The sequence below is a fragment of the Microcaecilia unicolor genome, chromosome 6, assembly GCF_901765095.1.
Source record: "Microcaecilia unicolor chromosome 6, aMicUni1.1, whole genome shotgun sequence".
NCBI classification, from domain to species: Eukaryota; Metazoa; Chordata; class Amphibia; order Gymnophiona; family Siphonopidae; genus Microcaecilia; species Microcaecilia unicolor.
The window spans coordinates 186,612,400-186,628,083 of NC_044036.1; the positions used below are offsets into that span (position 1 = coordinate 186,612,400).

The window sequence follows — 15,684 nt, forward strand, 5'->3', positions numbered from 1 at the left end:
CGACAGGCCTATCTCCAGCCCCTCTTGCAGGAACGCCAACACTGAAGATATTGGAGCAGTGAAGGGCGATACAGAGCCTGCCTCGCACCACGACGCAAAGGTACGCCAAACCCTGGCGTAAGTGGTAGAAGTAGAGCGCTTCCTCGCTCTCAGCATAGTGGCGATGACCTTGTCTGAGAAGCCCTTCTTCCTCACCCGCTTCTGCTCAAGAGCCAGGCCGAAAGACCAAAGGGGGAGGGATCCTCCATCACCACGGGACCCTGATGTAAGAGGCCCCGCTCTGCTGGCAGCTGCAGAGGGCCGTCCACCGAGAGTCTGACTAAGTCCGCATACCAGGGACGTCTGGGCCAGTCCAGACCCACCAGGATCACCCGGCCCGGATGCTTTGCCACCCGGCCTAGCACCCTGCCCATCATAGGCCAGGGCGGAAACACGTAGAGAAGCTCCTGTGCCGGCCACTGCTGGAGAAGAGCATCGACTCCCAGAGATCGAGGGTCCCGTCCTCTGCTGAAAAAACGCAGCACTTGGCAATTGGCCGAGGACGCCATCAGATCCAGGCTCGGCTGGCCCCAGCGTATCGTGATGTCCAAGAACGCCCGAGCAGACAGCTGCCATTCTCCGGGATCCAAGGTATGGCGACTGAGAAAGTCCGCCTTGACATTCATGACTCCCGCAATGTGAGCCGCCGACAGCTGTTCCAGATTCGCTTCCGCCCACAGGCATAGCCTCATGGCCTCCTTGGCTAGAGGGGCGCTCCTGGTACCTCCCTGGCGATTGACATAGGCCACAGCCGTGGCACTGTCTGACAGGACCCGCACAGGCCTCAGCACCAGTACCGGGAGAAACTCTAGAAGCGCCAACCAAATGGCTCAGAGTTCCAGGAGGTTGATGGACCATTTCGTCTCTGCAGGGGACCAGAGCCCCTGCGCTGTCCGTCCCAGGCAGTGGGCTCCCCAGCCCGTCAAGCAGGCGTCCGTCGTGACAGCTTGTCTGGCCTCAGCCACCAGCTCTGCGCCTTTCGCACCGCTGGATCCAAAGGAAGGCGTATGGCTTAATCCTCCGAGACTGGAGTCCACCGCCGCAGAAGAGAGTGCTGTAGTGCTCTTATATGAGCCCTGGCCCAGGGCACTACCTCCATCGTGGCCGTCATGGAGCCCAACAGCTGCACATAGTCCCAAGCTCGAAGAGTAGAGGAGGCTAGGAACTGGTCCACCTGGGTCCAAAGCTTGACGCTCCGGTTGTCCGGCAGGAACACTCTGCCCACTTGGGTGTCGAATCGAACTCCCAGATACTCCAGGGACTGAGTCGGGCGCAGCTGGCTTTTCTCCCAGTTGATGACCCATCTCAGGGAGCTCAGAAGAGCAATGACCCTGTCTGTAGCTCTCCCGCACTCCGCTTAGGAAGGGGCTCGGATCAGCCAGTCTTCCAGATAGGGATGGACTTGCACTCCCTCCTTGTGGAGGTAGGCCGCGATGACCACCATTACTTTGGAGAAGGTCCGCGGAGCTGCAGCCAACCCGAACGGGAGGGCTCTGAACTGGAAGTATCGGCCCAGTACTGCAAAGCGCAGAAAGCGCTGATGAGGCGGCCAGATGGGAATATGTAGGTAAGCTTCCTTGATGTCCAGGGAGGCCAGGAATTCTCCCTTTTTCACCGCAGCTATTATGGAGCGGAGGGTCTCCATCCGGAAGTGCTGAACTTTCAAGGCCCGATTGACTCCCCTTGAGGTCGAGAATAGGCAGAGCAGAACCTTCTTTCTTTGGCACTACAAAGTAAATGGAGTATCGCCCCTTGTCAAGCTGATCTACTGGCACCGGGACCACCGCGCCCAGGCGGATCAGGTTGTTCAAAGTCTGCTGCACGGCAGCTGCTTTGACCTGGGACTTGCAAGGAGAGTTTACAAACCCGTCTCTTAGGGGTCAGCAGAACTCTAGCTTGTAGCCGTCTCTGATGACTTCCAGAACCCAAGCGTCTGAAGTTACCCTGGTCCACTCGCCCAGAAACGAGGACAACCTTCCTCCTATCTGCACTGGGCCATGGACCAGGTCCCTGTCATTGGGTACGCAACCCTGGGGGCGGGCCGGAGGACGAACCTCCGGGACGGCGGTCCCTGCAAAAGGAATGCTGCTTGGGGGAGAAGTTCCGTTTGAAGGAAGAGGAGGCAGAGGAGCCCGACTTGCCCGGGCGATACCGACGGGCTTCCTGGAATCGGCCCTTAGAGGAACCAGGACGGGCACTGCTGGACCGAGCCCTGACCTCCGGCAACCTCTTGCCCTTGGATGTGCCGAGCTCCGTCACGATCTTGTCCAGCTCGTCCCCAAAGAGCAGCTTGCCTTTAAAAGGCAACTTGGCTAGGCGAGATTTAGAGGCATGGTCAGCAGACCAGTGCTTAAGCCAGAGCCACCGCTGCGCAGAGACCGTCTGAGCCATACCTTTGGCCGAGGCTCTCAAAACATCATACAGCAAGTCTGCCAAGTAGGCCAAACCCGAGTTCAGGGTTGGCCATTCTGCCCTCCAGGAAGGATCCGAGGGGGAAGCCCGCTGCAAAACAGTCAGGCACGACCTAGCCACGTAGGAGCCGCAAACCAAGGCTTGCAAACTCAGAGCGGCCGCCTCAAAGGACGACTTTAAGGCCGCCTCCATTCTCCTGTCCTGAGCGTCCTTCAGGGCAGTGCCACCTTCCACCGGCAGCGTCATTTTCTTAGTCACAGCAGTGATTAAGGAATCTACCGTGGGCCAGACATAGGCTTCCCGTTCCCCCTCAGGCAAGGGGTACAGACGGGACATAGCCCTGGCTACTTTTTGGCTCGCTTCAGGGGCATCCCACTGCGCTGAAATTAAGGTCTGCATGGCTTCATGAACGTGGAAGGTTCTAGGCGGGCGCTTCGTTCCCAGCATAATGGCGGAGCCAGTAGAGGCTGAGAGAGGGCCTTCCTCCGGAGAGGCAATCTTCAAAATGCTCATGGCCTGCACAAGCAGGTTGGGCAAATCCTCTGAGCGAAAAAGCCGCACTGCAGAGGGGTCGTCCGCTCCATCCAAGCGAGGATCAGTCTCTTCCATAGAGTCTGCTAAGGATCTCTGGGAGAACTCAGACACGCTGCCGTCATCATCCACATCAGAGGAGACCGAGTCCTCCGGGGGTGGAAGATCCACCCGAGGGCACTTAAGCATAGAGGCCTCATCACTCTTATCAGAGAGGTGAGCAGGGGCAGTGTTCTGCATAAGAAAGGCCTGATGCAGTAGCAAAATGAACTCAGGGGAGAAACCCCCGTCTGTGCATTTCTGCGGCCCTAGAGGCGCCCTCCAACTGTGCTCCCAGGAGCGGGGGAGAGGCACGTTGCGCGTCCAAAATGGCATCTGGCGCGAAACTCTGAGGAGCCGCGCGGGAAAAATGGCGCTTTAATTTCGCCGACTTTTTACCGTCACCCGAGTCAAGGACGACCAAGCTGTTAACGTCTCCCCCCTCGAGGGCGGCCCAAGGAGACGCCGTCCGAGCAGCGTGGCCGGTCACGACTGAGAGGGCAGTCAGCGGGGGATGGGCGCCTAAGGCGGGAAAGGCCGCCGCGCCGGAGGAAAAACCGGGGAACTCTCCCAGCTCCAAAAGGCCGCCCAAAAAAGGCAACTCTACCTTCGAGCCCCACGCTAGGCGCGTGAATGCGTTCGGGGAGCGTCTTTTCGCGCCCTTGCCGAGGCCATAGCCACGTGGAGACCGTTCGGGGAACCCCCTGCCCGCTAGTAAAAGGTAAAAATTACCTGCTTCTTGCTCCAAGCAGCGACGACTTGTTCCAGTGAGCAGCTGCAAATGGACGTTCTTTTTTAACGTTTTTAAAAATCTTTTTTTTGTTTTTACGGAGCCAGCGGGAGGGGGGAGAAAAGGAGGGACCTGGCACCACCAGGTTTGCACTTGCTCACAAAGAGCCCTCAACCCCAGGTACTCAACAAAAACTAAACAATTAGGCTTGGAGACCTAGCCAGAGCTGCTGCTGTGCGACAACACACCTGCTGAGATAGAGAACATACTGGGGAATTTCCGGCAGCACATGACCACATATAGGGAGGCAAAAGATTGCTCTCTATCTCCACCTGCTGGTAGATGGACACAACCCACCAGTCTATGGATTGATCGGCTTGATGATATGGAAAGGAAGCCTGCAAATAAAATAGTACTCTTATCAATTGCATGTTGGATTACACCTGTTCTGTTTGACAGACCAATTCTGCCTGTGAATAGTTTCAAATATTTAGGGGTAATGATTAACTCAACATGAACTTTTACAGATCAAGTACCCTCTCTCTCGAAGAGTTTTCTACTTTTTGAGACTATTATGATCTATTTTAATGATGCAGCATTTCAGACCTTAATTTGTGCACCGTTTACTTTTAGGCTCGACTACGAGAAGGGAAAATTAGGTTCTTACCTTGGTAATTTTCTTTCCTTTAGTCATAGCAGTTGAAGCCATTACGTATGGGTTGTGTCCATCAACCAGCAGGGGGAGATAGAGTCTTTCTTCTGTGTTTGTACAGCGCTGCGTACACGGACCTGATTCTGAAGCTTGCACCGCCTTAGCTCGGGTAGGTATACATAGCCTGAGTCTGTGTCTAACCTGGCCCCCAAATATTCTAGAAACTGCGAGGGGGTCAGGTGACCTTTGGCCATACTGACGACCCAGCCTAGAGATTGAAGTACTGAGACCACTCTGGCTGTAGCTTGATAGCTCTCTGTTACAGAGTCTGCTCTAATGAGCCAGTCGTCTAGGTACGGGTGAACCCTGATACCTTCTCGCCTGAGCAAAGCAGCTACTACCACCATTACCTTCGAAAAGATTTGGGGAGCTGTGGCGAGGCCAAAAGGCAAGGCCCGGAACTGGAAATGTTTTCCCAACACCGCAAACCGCAGAAACTTCTGGTGCGGGTGCCAAATTGGTATGTGCAAGTAAGCTTCTTTCAGGTCTAGAGACGTGAGAAACTCTCCTGGCTGTACCGCAGCAATGACAGAGCGCAGGGTTTCCATGTGGAAATGCCGCACTCTCAGGGACTTGTTTAATTCTTTTAAGTCCAGAATAGGGCGAAAAGACCCACCTTTTCGAGGCACCACAAAGTAGATGGAGTATTGGCCGTAGCCGCGTTCGGCGGGAGGTACCAGGGACACGGCCCCTAACTGAATCAGACCTTGCAAAGTCTCCTCTACCGCCGCCCGTTTGGCAGCAGAACCGCATCGGGACTCCAGAAACATGTCTCTTACTGGGGCGTTGAATTCTATTCTGTAGCCATCTCTGATCAGGTCCAGAACCCCCTGATCTGAGGAAATATTGGCCCACTCCTCGGCAAAGAGGGAAAGACGTCCTCCGATGACAGGAAGCGAGGAGGGGGCCGGCGCACCTTCATTGAGAGGGTCGCCCCTGAACTCCAGGCCTAGAGCCGGTGGCTGCGGAACGCTTGTCCAAGCGAACTGAGTTCCTCTGCTGAAAAACGGGCACGAGAAGTGAACCCAGCAGAAAGCCCCGGGTGGTACCTTCTAGCTTCACGGAAGTGAGGTCTATAACAGGAGTGGACAGCCTGGCCCTTGGAGGAAGGCCTTGGCCTATCTTTGGGCAAGCGCTGGGGTTTAGGATCTCCCAGGCTTTTAACAAATTTTTTTTTCAACTCCTCACCAAATACGAGAAGGCCTTGAAAGGGCAACTTCAACAACCTTTGCTTAGAGGCCATGTCCGCTGCCCAATGTCGTAGCCAAATAAGACGGCGAGCTGCCACTGCTACTGCCATTTGTTTAGCCGAAGCTCTGACAATATCATAAAGGGCATCAGCCAAAAAGGACAAGGCCGACTCCAGTGGCGGAGCCACATCCGAGAAGGGCTCTGCTCCATCTCCGGGCTGTTCCACTGCCTGTTGCAACCAAGCCAGGCAGGCTCTAGCAGCATAACAACTGCATGCAGATGCCCGAACAGTAACACCTGCAATTTCAAAGGACCGTTTAAGTGCTGCTTCCAGCCTACGGTCTTGTATATCCTTCAGGGCAACTCCTCCTTCCACAGGGAGGGTAGTTCTCTTTGTCACCGCAGTGACTAGGGCATCTACTTTAGGCATTGCAAAGCGAGCCAAATGCTCCTCACGCACAGGGTATAATTGCCCCATAGCCCTGGAAACTTTCAAAGGTCCCTCGGGGTCAGCCCACTGAGCAGAAATAAGCTCTTGGATGGAGTCATGCAATGGAAAGGCTCGAGTAGGCTTTTTGGTACTAGCCATCCTAGGATTCACAAAGGAGGCCGTGCCACTGTCAGCCTCTTCAATAGAAAGGACCTGTAGGGCATCTGAAATAAGTGCTGGCAGCTCATCACGGTGGAAAATCCTCACCGCGGAGGGATCATCCAGATCCTGTGGTAATTCTGCACCTGACTTGACTCCTCAGACCATGAAGGCCTGCCAGAATTCACCGAATCGCCACAGCCCGACCGGGGGGGGGGGCACCACAATCTGAAGGGGAATTAGCTCTTCTACGCTTTTCTTTATGCCAATTATCAGGGAAAATAGCCTCAGCAGGCAGTCCCAGGCCAGAATCCACCGGGGGGAGGGGGGGGGGGGTCGGTCGGGGGACAATAGAAGGAGCCTCAGATGACCCTTGAGGGAGAGCTCTTTTCAGCATGAATGCTTTATGCAATAACACAAAATCAGGGGAGAAAAACTCGCCCTGGGCACCCAGAGCCCGTCCGGGGCTAGCCGCTCCCTGAATAGCCTCAATTCGAGGCCCACCCCCCCCCCCACCCCGGCTCAGGGCTCTCCGTCTCTACGGAGACCACGCCATGCGGAGAATTCAAAATAGCGTCCGCTGCCAGCTCTGAGCGGGAAGTATCATCGCTCGCCATGCTCGGGCCGGCTCTTACACCTGTACAGCATGATTTACAGAGCCCTGCTGCTGATTTGCGCTTGCCACACCGGGAACAGCGCTTTACATTCTCTGCAGCCATCGCCGAAAACGGCGGGAAAATTCAAAATGGCGGTTTCGCGCCAAAAACGCCCCGATCGCGGGCCCACCCCGGAGGAGTCAGAAAACACAGTATCACAGCTCCGGTCCCATAGAAGAATCAAAGGAAAACCTCTGTTCCATTTTTTTTTTTAAACGCTGTGAGGAAAGCAGAGGTAATAATAACTCCGGAGGCTCAGATGAGTGGGAAAGGCAGGGAAAGGCGAACCAATGTGCCTGCATCCACTGAGTGGGAAAGGACAGGGAAAAGCAAGCTAATATGTCTCTAACACCCCGGCTAACAACTGGCAAGCCGGGAGCCACCCCCAGGCAGATTTTTGATGGAGCTCGAAGAAGCTGCAGCCACCCTACTTGAGGAGATAGAGAATACTGAAGAGGCAGTGGAGCTGGTTGGCCATGAGGGACTGAAAAGTTGAGTGCTCTCTATCTCCCCCGGCTGGTTGATGGACACAACCCATACGTAATGGCTTCATCCGCTTGATGACAAGGAATGTAGTATACTTAGTTCTATCAAAATTACAGCTTAGACGATTACAAACTTTGCAAAACCTGCAATTAGGTTGTTAGGGAATGTAAGACTCTGATCACACACCAACCCTCTTTATTAAATATCACTGGCTCCGAAAGGGTTGGCGAGAAAGTTGGGGGGGAGCTATACGGTGTCTGACCAACTGGCAATAAGGGGGAATCCGACCTTCCAGCCAGGTACAGATAATCCAGTATTTATAAAATGGGAAAGAGAGGGTATTAGGAAGCTGGAACACCTCCTGGGGAGAGATGGAGAACTAATAGGTTACGAAGAATTGCAGAGACGAGTAGGAGTCTCTTGGGGGAATAAGTTCGTGTATGTCCAAATTAAACATTATGTATCTGCTTTAGATCAACCTGTGCTGAGACAGGGTTTGGGGCAAAGAGTGAGGGATTTTTTTTCAAGAAACAGAAGCAACAGGCCTGTCAGTGTCGGCACTTCATAAAGCATTGATCCGTCGGGGACCTCCGGCAAAGAATTATGAGGTTATAAAAGGTAGATGGGAACAAGAAGCAGGGAGACCCCTGGTGGGTTGGGAAGGGGGAACCATGCTGAAGGGAATAGCAACCCTTACGTCACATGAAAGGCTACGCGAGTGTGGCTATCGGTCAATCATGCGTGCATATATGTCAGGGCAACAGTTGTCACATATAGGCCTCCCGCAAGGAGCGAGTTGCATTAAATGCAGTCAAACCCCACATACATTGTTCCATGCATTTTGGGCATGTCCAGGGGTAAGGGGCTGTCTGGACACAGGTTGAGAGATTCTTGTCCCAGATACTAGGATCATCAGTAACGGGAACTTGGGATCACTTTGTATTGGACACGAAAAGGGCCTTCAGGACACACTCAGCGGGGGCACGCACCTTATGCCGCAAGCTGAGCTTGGTGGCGCGGAAGACTGTTCTGCAGTATTGGACGGCTCCGGAGTCGCCGGCTTACTGGCACTGGAGAAATCAGGTACACCTTTTGGCAACATGGGAAGCACGGGAGGCAATGGGCTCCCCGAAGAGATATGTACATTTTAAACAGATATGGGGCCCTTATCTGGAGGCATTAAGCCCTAGAGGGCGTAGTTTACTACTTAATTGGCATAATGCGACACCCTAACTTGAAGGTTAAAGATAGCCCTGATCACACATGTTTCCCCGAAAAATAAAGCCTCCCCTGAAAATAAGACCTAGCAGGTCTTGGGGAGCAAAATTTAATATAAGACAGTGTCTTATTTTCGGGGAAACACGGTAGCAGTAGGTGGGATATAAAGGTTTTTTTTTTGTTTTTTAAACATAAGTAAATTGTAGAATGAATAAATAATCTAATATACAATTGGTTAGCACTGAGGCCTGAAATGCTCTTCTGCTAAGAGTCTAATGTTCTAGCTTCTCTGCCTGGATAAACATAAGTATGAGATCTCGGACTTCATGTACGCTTTAAAGCAGATTCCACAACTAAGGAATGATGGAGTAACACTTTTTTCAAACCCAGTCCATTTCTGTATCCTGTGAGCTGGCAGTATCAGGATGTGTGTATAAGCATCCTTTAAGTCCAGGGAGCACAGCCAGTCGTTTTTCTGAATCATGGGAAGAAGGGTGCCCAGGGAAAGCATCCTGAACTTTTCTCGAATCAAATATTTGTTCAGGGCCCTTAGGTCTAGGATGGGACGCATCCCCGGTTTTCTTTTGCACAAGGAAGTACCTGGAATAGAATCCCAGCCCTTCTTGCCCCGGTGGCACGGGCTCGACCGCATTGGCACTGAGAAGAGCGGAGAGTTCCTCTGCAAGTACCTGCCTGTGCTGGAAGCTGAAAGACTGAGCTCCCAGTGGGCAATTTGGAGGTTTGGAGATCAAATTGAGGGAGTATCCCCGCCGGACTATTTGAAGAACCCACCGATCAGAGGTTACAAGAGGCCACCTTTGGTGAAAAATTTTTAACCTCCCCCCGACCGGTAGATCGTCCAGCACGGACACTTATTGCGGCTATGCTCGCCTGGAGCCAGTCAAAAGCCCGTCCCTTGCTTTTGCTGGGGAGCTGCAGCGACCTGCTGAGGCGCACGCTGTTGACATGAACCAGTGCTCTGGGGTTGAGCTTCAGCAGGCTGGCGGGAAGGTGGATTCTGCCTACGCTTATTGTAAGCATAGGGAGCACTCCTCCTTCCCCCGTAAAAACGTCTACCAGATTAGGTAGATGCTGAAGGCCCCCGGTGGGAGAGTTTGTCGAATGCGGTTTCCCGCTAGTGGAGCTGCTCTACCACTTTTTCGACTTTCTTGCCGAAAATATTATCCCCCTGGCAAGGAGCATCCGCAAGCTGCTGCTGGACCCCATTGTTGAGGTCAGAGACACGCAGCCATGAGAGTCTGCGCATCACTATACCCTGAGCAGCGGCTCTGGACGCCACATCAAAAGAATCGTAAGTACCCCAGGACAGAAATTTACAACACGCCTTCAGCTGCCTGACCACCTCCTGAAAAGGCTTGGCCTGCTCCGAAAGGAGCTGATCGACCAAGTCCGCCAGTTGCCTCACATTGTTCCGCAAATGAATGCTCGTGTAGAGCTGGTAAGACTGAATTTTGGAGATGAGCATAGAGTACTAGTAGGCCTTCCTCTCAAAAAAGTCTGAAGTCCGAGCTTCCCGTCCAGGGGGCGCTGAGGCAAAATCTCTTGTACTTTTGGCTCTCTTGAGAGCGGAATCCACAACCCCAGAGTCATGAGGCAACTGGCCCCTCATCAACTCCGGGTCCCCATGAATCCGATACTGGGACTCAACCTTCTTAGGAATGGTGGGGTTAGATAATGGTTTCATCCAGTTCCTTAACAATATCTGTTTGAGGACATTATGTAGAGGAACAGTGGACGACTCCTTAGGTGGCAAAGGATAGTCCAGGACCTCGAACATCTCAGCCCTGGGCTCATCCTCAGCTACCACCGGGAAGGGAACGGCCATAGACATTTCCCGCACAAAGGATGAGAAAAAAAACTCTCAGGGGGAGAAAGCTCTCTCTGTGGCGAAGGAGTGGGGTCAGAGGGAAGGCCACAAGACTCCTCAGAAGAGAACTATCTTGGGTCTTCCTCTGCCTCCCACGAGGCCTCTCCTTCGGTATTGGACAGGAATTCTCTGACTGCAGTCCGAGCCGAGGAGCTATGTCCTCGATGGCGATGCCAAGAAGTTGACTCCCGTGCCGGTGGCAATGAAGCTCCCTCCATCGACGGAGAGTCAACTTGGATGGCAGCCGAGGCCGATGCTGCAAGCGGCACCGACGTCGAAGGCCTCACCACAGGTGGGGAGCCAGCCACCGTATCTATCGACGGTACTGTCGGCGCAAGCACCCCCGCTACCGGAATAGACGGTCACAGCAGCCCTTCCAGGATCCCTGGAAGAATGGCTCTGAGGCGCTCGTCAAGAGTGTCTGTAGAGAAAGGCTGTGGGATCGGTGCAGGAGTCAAAGCCAGAATCTGACGAGGAGGCGGTACTGGGCTGTCCGGAGACCGGCGCATCGACACCTCTTGTATTGAGGGTGAGTGGTCCTCCCGGTGTTGACGCTTCACAGGTGCCAAATCCCTCGACGCCCCAGAGCTCTCAGTACCGTGACGAGAAGGGGACCGATGACGGTGCTTCTTTGCCTTCACTCAAGACATGTCACCGGTACTCCTCGGTACCGACGAGGAATCCACACACCTCCTCGGGGTCGGGTCCAAAAGGGGTCGGTCCCGATGGGCCTGCACCACAGGAGCCCTCGAGGCAGGTGCAGACCCACTCGATGGCTCACTGCTGCCAGCGTGAGATGCTGGACAGCCATTACCTGCGCTCCTGATGTCGATGCACTCTCCGGTGCCGACATCAACAACCTCGGTATCGCTGTCGAAGTACCGGGCAAAGCTCCAAACAGGCGTTCTCATTGAGCTTGTCTCGACACTTGTGTCCGCTTTTTAAGGCTGAGACACAACTTACACGCGTTGGGGCGATGTTCAGCCCCAAGGCACTGGATACACCACGCGTGAGGGTCAGTGCCTGAGATTGTCCGGTTGCACCGAGAGCACTTTTTGAAGCCGCTGGCGATCCTCAATGTCATCGAAGGAAAAATAGCGGCGGCGAAATCAAAACTCACAATGGTGCCAAAAGAAGGGCACAAAAAAAGGGAAAAACCTGTAGGGCGGCCAAAATGGCTGCACACATAGACAAAAGAAAACTTACTTGAGGGATAACTAAGGAAATAAAGGAAACTTTTTTTTTTTTTTTAAGTAAACCGGAACAGCTCAAACGCGAGCTACATACGAACAAAAACGAAGAAAATAAATCGCCAAAAAACTGGCTAAGTGAAGGCTCTTTTTCTGGGGAACAGAACCGCCGTAAACAGCTGCTCTTGACCATGGAAAAAAGAAGACTGAAGCCGGACTCTTGCGTGACGGGCAGGAAGACGGCCGCGTGCTCGACGAAGGCTTTTAGCAACCTTTGTTGCTAGGAAGATTTTCCGGACCTGGGGCTACCGTGGATGTCACCCATATGTGAGAACAAGCAGTCTGTTTTGTCCTCGGAGAATAGAGAATATTGGCTGACACCACAGGATTCAATTCAGCGATCTCTATCTCCACCTGTTGCTAAGATGGACACAACCCACTTGTTCCTGGAGAGGTCTGCTGCTGACTAGTAAAATTGCAATTTTAAAAATAACTCCATCTATGCAACAGGACAAAACCTACTGCTTGGGTGAGATGGTAACCCTGCATCTGTGTACGATAAAATCCCTTCAGTGGCTGAGACCCCCACCATAAGGATCACCAATTCAAAACACCTTCAGAGAATTATAATTCAGTTGTGCAGCCAATAGACCAAGTGGCTATAACGTAAATCAGCCTCAAAACCTGGAAGCCAGGACCCACAGATTTTATCACAGCATACAGAATTTTACTGGCCCAAGTTTCCCTATTTACTGCAGCTGCCACAGAAAGCACCAGAAGCTCTTCCAGTTGGACAGCATGTGGCTTTTACCGAGGTTTAGTCAAGTGGTATCCAAACATCTGAATTGTTTCATGTTCTTGAAAGACTATCATCAGGAGAGAAGTGCAAATGCCTATGCAGTGCTAGAGAGAATAGCTGTTTCAGCAGCAGCTGGCAAGGTGAAGGTGACTGATTGATTAGCTGGGCTGAGGAAAGAGGCATGGTAATAGGTGAAATAGTGAATTAAAGGCCTGATTTACTAGACTTCCACTTACCCCCTTAATACAGGCACAGAATGGAGGAATGGCAAATCTATCAGGCACTAAAAGGAGAAACAGCAGATTCCAAAAGCAGGGGGGCACACTTCCGCTTCCCTGCTCTTGAACCTCAGTAAGGATAACAGGAGGTTGAGAAAGCCTTTCAGCCACTGCCAACTTTTCCCGAAGCCTGATGTTACCCATATTCTTGTGTCAAGCAGATATGTTAATTATTTTTGGGACAAACTACAAGACCAGTGTCACCAGATTGTCTGTCTCAGAATAGTTTAAAAAGAACTTACATCACTTTCACTGACAGTAACAGGAAGTCCTCGCAGCATGATGGTCTTGCTCTCACGCTCATCATTTATGTCATGCCTGTAGTCCTGATCCATGTAATCACCATCAGAATGGTAGCCATCCTCTGATCTATCACTATTCCGTCTTTCGCGCTCTCGCTATTCGTAAACACATTAACAAGATTTGTCCAAATTTTGGAACTAGTAATTACATATCACATTTCCATTAATGTTACTTACAAGTGGCTGCTAATCACAAATGACTAGCAAATACTGAATTATGTGTTTAAAACTGTCCCTACTCTACAACACCTAGTGTTATGAAGTTACATTAAAATTATCAACTGAATTCCATGCAGATTTCACACACAATACATGTAAATTACAGCTCATGCATTTGAAAACTTATCTGCAACTTACTCACCTGGGTAGCTATGTAAGGACAAATTAGAACTTACCTGTTAATTTGCTTTCCTTTAGTCCCTCTAGACAGTCACAGATGGGTATGCACTCCTACCAGCAGATGGAGATGAGAATACACTGAAAGTCAGTCCCCTGAAAGCCTATAACTAGCAAAGCAGAACAGGCGGCAAAGAACCCACAAACATGAACAAATCAAAGAGAATAAACCACAAACCCCTCTAGGAGCTGCAAGGACCAGGGTCAGGGGACAGACAGACTCACTAAACATAGGGTGGGCTCTGCGATGGTCTAGAGGGACTAAAGGAAAGCAAATTATCTAATTTCTCCTTCCAAAGCGTTCCTCTTGACCGTCACAGATGGGAAGTACCAAAGCAGTTACCTCATGGGTGGGAAACCCACAGCCCAAATTCCAGAACCCAAGCCCCGAACACTACGTCTGAACATCCAGCCAGTAGTGCCGTGCAAAGGTGTGCAAAGACGACCAAGCAGCTGCTCTACAAATGTCAAGTGCTCCGCCCAAGAACAGGCTTGTGACCTTGTGGAATGTGCCTTCAAACATACAGGAACCTCCTTGCCCTGAAGCAGATAAGGTCACGCAATGGCCTCTTTGATCCACTGAGCAATGGTCGCTTTAGAGGCCACCGCCCCCTCAGCGAGAGCCCTAACAAGCACAAACTGATAATCGGTACAGCGAAAACCCCAAGACACATGGAGAAAAGTGCCGCAGCACCCGGCGAAAATCCAAACAATGAAGTTGGCGGAGTTTCTCTAAGGACTGGCAGGACTACAGATTGATCGATACTGAAGGAAGGCAAAACAGGACAGGACCATCTGAAGTTCCACTTTTGTCTGGGAAAAACTGAAGAAACGTATCCCTGCAACACAGGACATGCAAATCCGAAATGTGGATGGCCAAAGTCACCGCGACAAGAAACACCCCACCGCCTTCAATCCAAGATCCTTGAGAATAGTCCCAGACAGCAGCTGAAAGGGTGCAGAAACTAGCACAGATAGGACCAGATTAAGGTCCCAGGGCGGAAACAACAGACAAATGGGGGGCCAGAAAAGCTGTACCCAGCCTACAAAAAATTCAGAATGTCGAGAAGGGAAACCTCAACCTTGAAAACAGGCCAGAGCTGCCACCTGCACTTGGACAGATGACCAGGCCAGTCCAAATGAGAACCCAGCCTGCAAAAAATCCAGGATGTCTGGAAGGGAAACCTTCAGGGACCAAATGCTGCGCTCCAGACACCAACTCTCGAAGATCCGTCTTATGGGAGAAGGAAGTGGAGGACAAACTAGACGATAAAGTCGCAATGACCGGAGCACAGTACTCCCACTTCCTCAAGCATGCCCGCTCAAGGGCCAGGACGTAAGAGAATAAAGCCAGATCTTCAATGAACAGCGGCCCCTGCACCAAAAGGGTGTCTGAACATGGCAGACTAAGAGGCTGAACCACCAACAAACAAACCAGGTCCCTGTACCAGGACCCATAGAGCCAATTGGGCACTACCAGGATCACCAGACTCCGATGCCACTCTACGTGCGGAATTACTCACCCCAGGAAAGGCCAGTGAGGGAAACACGTAAAGGAGCCCCAAAGTGGGCCAAGGCTGTACCAAAGTATCCAGGCCATCCGCCCAACTGTCCTTCCAAGGAACCTGGACCACACTCTTGCATAAGCTGATGACATAGATCGTTTCCGTGCCTGCAACATTGTGGCAATTACATTGTCGAGATAACCCTTGCAAAGGGGACGGGATTCCCCATGATTACTGGACCCTGCACCAGAAGATCGCTATGTTCCGTAAGCCACAGAGGACTGTCGGCAAGCAGTCGAATGAGGTCCGCGTACCATGGATGCCTGGGCCAGTCCGGTTCAACCAGAATTACCGGCCCCGGATGTAGAGCAATTCAACCAATTGCGCGCCCTATCATGGGTCACGGTGGAAACACGTACAGGAGATGTGCATCTATGCCCCCAGAGCAGGCCCATCTGCCCCTGCTGAAGAAGTGGGGCACTTTGGCATTCGATACCCTGTCCTCACTTGGATTCCAGGGCTCTGTCCTTTCCTGGTTCTCTTCCTACCTCCGCACCTTTAGTGTTCACTCTGGTGGATCCTCTTCTACTTCTATCCCTCTGCCTGTCGGCGAACCTCAGGGTTCTGTTCTTGGTCCTCTCCTCTTTTCTATCTACACTTCTTCCCTTGGTTCATTAATCTCATCCCATGGCTTTTCCTACCATCTCTATGCTAATGACTCCC

At 52.1% G+C, this 15,684-nt stretch overlaps 1 protein-coding gene across 2 annotated transcripts in view; it reads right to left on the minus strand.

The window, feature by feature from the left end:
* RBM5 (RNA binding motif protein 5) overlaps nt 1–15,684 on the minus strand; it is a 247,830-nt gene that overhangs the window by 155,694 nt on the left and 76,452 nt on the right. For both annotated transcript variants that reach the window (XM_030205344.1, XM_030205343.1), the window contains exon 5: nt 13,001–13,156. In XM_030205344.1, the coding sequence (XP_030061204.1) occupies nt 13,001–13,156 (156 nt within the window). The remainder of the gene's footprint in view (nt 1–13,000; nt 13,157–15,684) is intronic.